The following is a 9,621-nucleotide window of genomic DNA, read 5'->3' as shown; positions in this document are numbered from 1 at the left end:
TATTAGCATTAGATACAAATAACATTTGATTTGATTTTAAACCAAAAGTTCAATGTCTATGTTTTGTAAATGTAAACAGGCCCTGTATTATATACGATTATATACGCAGATTAAATAAACCTAACTTTACCCCGCTTCATTCATGCTCTACTCTAATGTGGTAAAAGCGTATAGGTCTTTATTGATGAAGGGTGAGGGTGAGTCCATTTATTTTAAACGCTTTGTTTGTGTTGTGTCCCTGTATTAATATTACTCCGGTGTTCTCTGCTTGGCATTGTCTGTATTCGCATAGTGCTTTATTGTTTATGTTTCAGGAAATGGCAACATGGGTTGATCATCATCAACACAGCTTTTCTAAAGGTGACATAATCTCTTCCCTCGCAGCTTTTGTGAATGGCCACTAGAGGACGCCGTTGTATTGACTTGATAGAACGAATAGGCCTATCTCTCCAAGATGCGCATTGGCGCTCAGACGCCAACCCGCAACGCAGTGATCAGTACATGGGAAACCTGTGCTCAGCCTCACACTGACTCTGTTTCTAAAGAGACAACTGAAAAACCGCTTTAGGACTGTCAAGGATCATCAAGGATACAACCAAAGAGCTGTTTGTGGCTGGAGTGAACTGTTGATTTCTAATGTCTCGAAATTGCAAATGTGTGTCCAAATAAATATGAGTGAAATATTAAAATAAAAAATAAAAAAGAGGGTAGGTTACATTCAGACATATCTAACCGTCCATTTTTGTGAATGATCTCCTTTTTTTTTTTTGTTACACCTCGATGGCGCAGGAGTTAACTTTATGCGGATCAGCTTAATATCCATATCAAGATTGCCTATGGCTATGATATTAATTACTTAGATACCACTTGTACTTTTACGGGAAGTTATTACCTAACTATGTTTTTACAAAACAATAAATCAATGACAATTAAAACAATAAGAAGCCCCTCCGATAGGCTATATTGCGGCTATACTGTATATAGGGTGACTTATTTCAGGTAGAATGTGTAACCGAAACGAATATTTACATTTAAATTTACATTTTTGGCATTAAGCAGACACCTTTATCCAAAGTGACTTACAGTATATATTTGTTTTGTGCTGATGCATATAGGCATACACAATTGGGAATAATAATAGCAGCTTATCAGACAATAACAGGACTGCCCCAAGTCGGGCTTAACGTGTGCTGGTTTGTTAAACTTATTGTTATTGCTAAGTCATAATACATGTATTTGTAAGGTCAAATGGATGGGCAAAAATAGACTAATACATCAGCTCAGAGCAGATAGCCTAGGTAACACATTTGAATTTAGATCATTGTAAAATGTAAACATATATTCGTATATATTAAGTAGGCCTACATGTGTCCATATTGTACATATTAATGGAAAATGGCAAATGTGCCTATCTTAAAATTGCACCTGCTTTTGTTGATGTATTTATATGATTATATGATTGATGATTATCACCACGGCTGGATTACTTTGGCCTTTGATAATATTCCAATAATATCAACTAAGGATCTATTATTAATTCATTAAGTATCACTCTATTATGATGACATGCTGTAGGTCTATAATTATATTGCTGTATTCAATTAAAATAAGATGTGTAATACATGCGCAAGCCCGTGAATTCTGTAGAATATGGTGGAATTGCTAATACGATGACATGTTTGTAATCAAACATGTGTCGTGATTGATTAAATAGAATGCATTTATTTGCCCATACAAAACTAATGCGTCTCCCAGGATAGCACATCGGTGTTGGGAACTTATTTAACGAGATCTCCTTTTACGCATTCTACATTTGATCCGAGTTCCATGTGAAATCGTTTTAATTACATTGCAGGGAGGTTTCGTAACGTTGTGGAATAATACTTTATTAAATATTAATATAACATCGTAAACTTTTCTTTACCCAATGCACCATATACTGAATGCACCATACTCCAAACAGAACCTGTCCAGTACGCACGCGGAGACAGTTAGTTATATGTCCAAGTGTCTTTAAATATACAATATCCACACAATTTGGTCCATTAGGCTACACAGCCATTCTTTCCTCTACAATGTATTGTGTTGTTCAGCATTATTTTAAGGCTAACAAATAGCCTAATGGTCCCCCCCCAAAAATGTTCATTAAATCAATAGATTTTCTTCAAGAACCATGGCACATAATACGCTGTGTCGCAACGTTCACTTCTATTCCGCGCTGTCGCTCTCTCCCTCTCTCCCTCTCTCTCTCTCTCTCCCCCCTTCTCTCTCTCCCCCCTTCCCTCTCTCTCTCTCTCCCCCCTTCTCTCTCTCCCCTTCACTCTCTCCCTCTCTCTCTCTGTCTCTCTCTCTCTCTCTCTCTCTCTCTCTCTCTCCTCTCTCTCTCTCTCTCTCTCTCTCTCTCCCCCCCTTCTCTCTCTCCCCTTCACTCTCTCCCTCCCCCTCTCTCTCTCTCAGAGCCCAGCCCCCTGATCCCCTCTGTCCATTGGCGTCTTCAGGGGGTCTTTCTTTTATCATGTACGTCGCCCATAATGACTGTCCATTGGTTTTATTAGCGTCGCTCCCCCTCCTGCTCCCTTCGCCCTGCCCATGTTTTGTATGTCTGTGTCCATCCATCTCCTGACGTTCAAGTTCGCAGGAACGTCACGTCCGCACTTGAACTTGCTGCTCAGGGGGGGCTCTGCCGTATCCCATCCCCTCTCTCTCTTTTCAAAAAAGTCATGAAGACCTCAGCACAGCCCGTACCGTGCGCGTCAGCTCCGTTATGATCTATAATTCTTATTTTTTTTGTTGGATGTCAAACAACGCATCGATGAAGATATTCCCTTTGGAGTCTACATTGTAAGGACACGGCTCTCCCAATGTGAACCAAAGCTGCAAAAGCCACCACTAACCAACATGTCTCGCCGCAAGCAAGGCAAACCCCAGCACTTGAGCAAGCGGGAGTTTTCGCGTAAGTAGAATGAAATTGTATTTTTTTTTCCATAATGTGTATGATCTCTCAAACCTATACAGCGTTCTCTCCCCGAAAGGACAACTTCTTTGGAGAGTGTTTATTGCACTGGACTGGACCCGACGCGGACCGACAGTGGTCAATGTGGACATAACTTAAAAGCGTGGCAAGAATTCATTCTCACACTGAATTGAACCACTTATTGTGAAAGCTTTAAGGAACATATTTGGAAATATGTGGAAAACAACAATTCGTAAAGCCAATACACACTTTCGACCGTATACCATGCGCTAGGCTACTATCACACAGGTTTCTCTCGCCATTAAAGGGCATAGGCTATGGAGACCTTTGCCTATAGCCTATACATATTATTGTTTCCATTCTACACAACAGTCAACATGGAACACAAGCGCAAAGTGTATCCCTCTGTATGAAATTCCGTCCACTTAATTGTGTAAGACATTTGGAGCAGTGTTTTCGTTGACTTGGATAATGTTTACATACATACTCCGTCTATAAGACGGACCTCGTGTGCGGAACCCAGCCAGCTTTGATAGAATATCTATCGAGGATATAGTTATCGAGCTACGAATTCTACCGTACCACCGTCAGCTATCTATCTGCTTATTATTATTTACAGCAAGTTAATTTCAATGGGCACCGTTGCGCATTTCCATTATAAGACGGGTTAAATGAACGCGACTGCAGCTTTGGACATTCCACTGTTATGGGTTCACATCGGAGAGAGAACTCGGGAGGTAAGGCTTTACGTTTTACGCAAAGCACGGTAATACGATTTCGCCACCGAAGTCGATTGTTCCGATTGCCTACGCTATTCTATTTCATGCGCTTTATGAATTTTGGATCCGTGTGTCGGTGCGAATTATGTTTATGTCGTGGTCAGGAAGAGGCTAGGACAGCACACTGTGTCAACCATGCGTATTGTCAAACAATACCGGGGCTAAAGAATGAGGAAGGAAGCGCACTGCAAATAGTCTAAATGATAGTAAGAAGGTGTGCCGTTCTCCTGCCCGTGGAGGTATTATGCAGTAGGCTAGTTATAACGTTTATTTATTACCACTGCTTTCTCTTCTGCTATTCCGATCTGGGTGGAAACCAATTACCTTCTCGGAACATGCCTTCAATTGTATTCGTCTAGTCTAGTGCTTACCAGTAGGGGGCAGTAGAACATGATTGTGGTCATATGCTTCTATGAACTTGAACTTGATCTACTTAATCGCTTTATCTACATTGACCAACCTCATCCTTTCGTTTTTATGATAAATGCTCCGTTGTATATTCGATGTTCCATATAATAGCTCTCCAGTCGACTAGTGCGAAAAAAATATATACTAAATCGATTGTGAAAGACTTAAATTCGTTTCCATGACGTTGTTCAGTTTTTCGCTACATTTGAAAATGGATAAAACTATATTATCCTTTAAGAATTCCAGAGTGTTTTGTCAATATCGCAAACAAAAAAATAAATACATGTTTCTACAGGACTATTTTATAAGGCAAAGAACAGGCCTAATGTATCATCGACCATATAGGTCAATGTGCCCCTAGGTGATTATAATGGTTTCTGAAACAAATTAAACCTTGTTTATTGCATATTATCATTCACTCTCCAATTAGTCCCGTAGTCTATTCGTGAGAGTGAATCTGTCTTTGGCTATACACATATTATGAAAATATAAACCTAATTGCCAAAAGGTTAGTTTAATCCATTCACACGAGGGACGTGGTAAACCATTCGAAATGAATAGGCGATAGGATAGCATCTTTAAGGCCAATGAATGCTTTCTCTTTTGCAGTTATTTGTAAACGGATTTGAATATTTCGTTAAGGCCTATTCCAAATGAACACCTCCATATTAACGTGAGCCCTTTACTTTGTATTTATACAGACAAGGCATTTGTATCGATGCATTATCTACTAACAACATGTTCGGGCACACGCAAATTAATTGATACTACTAATAAGTAATTAGGTTAGGACAAGTAGGCTAACGGTCATTTCAACACGAGCGAATTCACTCCTATTGGATAACTGCAGTCAGTGGAAATTCGTGTGCTCTGTTTAATGTTGGAGAGAAAATAAAAGGGATTATATTTAGTTCTGAAAGTTATTCAGCTTTCAGTTGCAAAATGAGATTATTTGGTTTTGAAGAAAAGCTTTCCACATCGCCTTATCCTCACACTTCTGTGTCCGGAGCATAAGCTGGCTGAGATAAGCTCGAATAAAAAACGGGAAGAATTCCTTCCTCCTTAATGCAGTCGAATATACAGGTAGGCCTATCTGGCATAGTCCCTCACCACCCCCCTCGTCTGACCCGACACCGAATTAAAGGTTCAACCGGCGGCAAGAATTCATCACATCTTATCTTGACGTCCCAGTTGGGGCGCCGATGTCGTTTACTTGTAGATTACTTCTTTTTAAATGCTCCTTCGCTGTGCTTCGGGGACCTGCTCCACATTCGCCCCCTCAATGTCTAACCTTAGTTCACAAGATCCCCAGCACTTTTAACGAAATGGGGTGCAATCATCTTGAACTCAAATTAGAATCTATTTTTTGATCCTCAGAGGTGTTAGGTTCATTAAAACGCGAGATTGGTAGCAAAATAAAGAGGGTCAAGCGACTTAATCGTTCGGCTGCACGCTGAACGGTGTCACATACTGCTGCTTATCAAAACACTGCTACGAGTCCTTTCTTTCATTCTTTCTTTCTTTCTTTCTTTCATTCTTTCTTTCTTTCTTTCTTTCTTTCTCTCTTGTGTTTTCAGACACAGCATCTGCTAAATATGTAATCACACTAATAAACCATAGGGGCTCTATGGTAATATGATACTACAGTGACAGTGGTAACACTAACAGTACTGAACATCATTGTGACAGACTTGAATGTAGATCTCATCATTATAATGCATCCTTGTGTCTACACTCTCCTCCCCTCAACAATAATAGTAGACCTATTATACAATAATAGTCATGGGTGTAATAGTAATAGATTGTAATATGATTCTCATCAGTGTAGATTTCATCACAGTTATCATGTATCCATACTGTAGTAACTCTCTCCTCCACAACATAATATAAATGAGTGTTATACTAGTATAGTATAGTATAGTATAGTATAGAATGGAATGGAATGGAATGGAATGGAATGGACTTTATTTGTCATTGCTACAGTACAGGTACCAAACAACGAAATTTAGGAGGGGTGGCTCCCCTGGTGTTAGGAAAGGAAAAAGAAAACACATTTTAGAAAAAGCATAGATGCATAAAATCACAAGAAGGTAAGGAGCTGGTTTACATCAATAAAGGCTATGTACACAATCCACTGTACTATACTGCACAGATAGTCAACTAGGGTTGTCATATTGCACAAAGAGTATTTTTTCACATTATTTTAAAGTGTCACAGTTTGCAGGCTTGAAAATGTACATGTTTGTGCCTCAGCACTAGCTGCCATACAATCCGTCCGGACTGTCCTGGGCCCAGAACTTAGGCCTTTTCTGTGTTCAGGGGCACATGTATTTGATACCATTCCTCATTCCATTCCATGCATAACAATGATCCTGTCCTCCAATTCCTGCCTCCACCAGCCTCCCCTGGTGTGGTCGTACTCCCATCTCCTCTCCTCTCCTCGTTTATTCTCCACCGAAATATGATAACAGTATTGAGTATAATACTATAGTAGATGTGACCATAATATGTAATCATACTCTCGCTCTCTCACTCTCTCTCTCTCTCTTTCTCTCCTCTCCTCCCCTCCACAGCTGAGCCCCTGTCTGCGACCATTCTCCCTGAGGAGGACCACCAGGACCACCCCAGGCTGGGGCAGAGAAACCCCCCCAAGGGGGACCAGGACCTGCTCACCTGCGGGCAGTGCCAGACCCGCTTCCCCCTGGCGGACATCCTGCTGTTTATCGAGCACAAGAGGAGGCAGTGCCAGGGAGGCCTGTGCACGGACAAGCCTTTAGAAAGGCCCCCCTCGGCCCCCCGCGCCTCGCCCTTCTCCCCCTCCTCGTCCCTTCACACGCGCACTCACCCGCGACGGGCGTGTCACCCCGCAGAGGTGGCCTCCCACCTCTCGCCCCTCGACGAGGATTGTTTAACCACGCCCACGCAAGGAATTATCCCCAAGCTGGAGAATATCACAGGTAATGAATGACAACCAGAACAAACAAAATGGCTGCCCGTGTAAAACAAAACAAACCACGAGGGGAGGTGTTGACGGAATGTCTGTGGTGGTTGGAGAGGTTTGAGTTTCTTTATTTTTTTTGTTCTCGAGACGAATGACCCGAGCGACGAGGCGTTGAGGTTTTTGAGTTCTCCGTTGGGTCTTGGGTCGACATTTTGGTTGAGTGTGGACTAGACGTTCTTCGGGCTGTGGCTGTGTGGTGCTATGGGGTTCTGGTGGCGGCGGTGGTGGTGCTGTTGAAAGAGAGGATTAGCATGGGGAGAGACTCAGCAGATGGTGTTTGAGATTCTCCTGGTTCTGTGGATCTGATTACAACGACGTGTGACATGCCTGCTGCTCCCATGTACTGTAGGGTTATGAATATGTCTCACACGCCTACAGGATAGGAGGAGGGAGGGAGGGAGGGAGGGAGGGAGGGAGGCTCTCTTACCCCCCCCTCACTTTCTCTTACTCCCTCTCTCTCTCTCTCCCTCTGTCCCGCTCTGTTTCTCCCCCCCTCTCTCTCCACCCACCCCACCCCTCCTCTCTCTCTCTCTCTCTCTCTCTCTCTCTCTCTCTCTCTCTCTCTCTCTCTCTTCTCCCCCCCCCCCTCTCTCTCTCATTACCCCTCTCATCTCATGTGGTTTTGACAGATGTATCTCCATCTCGTGGTTACCACAGAGCCATATCTCTCTCCCTCAAATACACGCCTCTGACTTCTCACACTGGTGCTAGAATAAGAAGGGGAAAAAAAGGAAAAAGAATGTTACGTAGGAAGGTAATTATACTGAGCTGTCAAGGAAGAGGCATATATTTGAGGAACCTTACGGCCGCTAATTGTCAGTGTTTCGGTTCCTTTTCCGTTAATTAAGGCGTTCGTACCGTGGTCGTCCACCGCAGCTAAATGAGACTCGCGAAAACACGATTGACTGTACAAACAACTTTATTTTTTTATCGGCTGACCCTCCGTCGAGTTGAGTTGAGTCGTCGGGTTCATCGACGTTGTTTCGTAGGGAGCATTGATATATTGAAATGTTTTACTTCCTGTTTTGAAAGTGTACAAGGACAAGGACCCCAATTGAAATAAGCCAGTGGCTTTCTTGGGTTTTTATCCTGTTAGTTGACCTTGTATGTAATATGTACTTTCATGTACCTACTTCTGCAAATCTTCTAATAAAGTTTTCAATCAATCAATCAATACAGTATATCATAATATTAGCCTATTCATAGCTACGTATTGATGCTTCTACGGTATGTGAGGTTTCGGCAGTAGGCTTTGCAAAACTCTTTGAAACATTAGCAGGTCGTCCGTGATTATATGAAAGCAGGTAGCCTACAATGTCAGCGTTCTCCTCTCGAAACACACTCTAATGCATGGACCCCACCATAGATGAGTAACCTCATAGCCCCCCCCCCCCCCCCTCCCCCCCCCCCCACACACACACACACACACACACACACACACACACACACACACACATTAGCTATCTCACATTCTCTAGCTGTGGCATTCCTTAGTCAATTGTCACATTTGATAACCCACTCTGCATGTTTATGAGTAATTATGCAGTTTGTTAACATCTCCCTCCCCCCCCCCCCCCCCCCCCTTCCCCCACCATCCTCTCCTGGACATGCCTCTTGGCCCTGTCAGCTGTTCCAACATGCTCTTCTCTGCTCATTTAGATCATCATGCACCAGGGTTCATGTGATATCACTGGGTCACCGGCGTTATGAACTGTGGGTTTATTTATAGAATTAGTGGAGTGGATAATGGCTCGACATTGTACTGTGTGAGGAAGAGGCAGGAACTCGCGCACACATTATGCGCGCACAGACACGCACCCCCCCCCACACACGCACACTCTATTATTAAGAGAGTACCACTTCATAACAGCCTTTGAACAGCTCTGTGATGCGGCCGCTTAAACAGGCGCGTCGTTTAGGGACGATTATCGCGGCGTGTGGCTGATATGAACGCTATTCTTCTCGCTGTTTGTTGTCTTCTTCTCCTTTGATTATGTGGCAGAATGAGAGAAAACGAGAGAGAGAGAGAGAGAGAGAGAGAATGAGTCTCAGACAGATTAAATTAAAATAGTGAACCCTAGCGTCTACAGTCGCTCTAATTGATACATTATGGGAGAGACAACTCCAGTCCACCACATCACCCCATGCCACATCGTCCCAACACCGCCCCAAACCCACGCCACCCCAAACCCACGCCACCCAAACCCACACCACCCTGCAGCTTGCTCCATATGGTATCTGCTATATGCAGCCAGGAACCCAGTCCTGTCAAATCAGGCTGTGACATTGAGACAGTCTGTCCCCTATACTGTCCCCATGCACAGCCAGCTCCTAGGAAACAGTGACACGACACCGTCACATTTACAGAAACGAACCCCCCCCCCCGCCTGGTTGACATGCAGCATCATGGCCTGCCCACCGCGGGGGCAGATGCCTGTGTGACAGATGGAATCCTGCAT

The 9,621-nt window shown here is 43.3% G+C and overlaps 1 protein-coding gene across 1 annotated transcript in view; it reads left to right on the top strand.

Annotated features, from left to right (window-relative positions):
• Positions 1–2,898: 2,898 nt before the first annotated feature.
• Positions 2,899–9,621, top strand: part of LOC308149837 (B-cell lymphoma/leukemia 11A-like) — a gene marked incomplete at both ends in the record, with an annotated part of 36,133 nt that continues 29,410 nt past the window's right edge. The window contains 2 exons of the mRNA XM_080522723.1: positions 2,899–2,953; positions 6,735–7,118. Of these exons, the coding sequence (XP_080378849.1) occupies positions 2,899–2,953; positions 6,735–7,118 (439 nt within the window). The remainder of the gene's footprint in view (positions 2,954–6,734; positions 7,119–9,621) is intronic.

Source organism: Nansenia antarctica, assembly GCF_963989245.1.
Source record: "Nansenia antarctica genome assembly, chromosome: 2".
NCBI classification, from domain to species: Eukaryota; Metazoa; Chordata; class Actinopteri; order Argentiniformes; family Microstomatidae; genus Nansenia; species Nansenia antarctica.
Note: the sequence above shows the minus strand (reverse complement) of the source record. Positions and strands in the feature narration are given on the sequence as shown.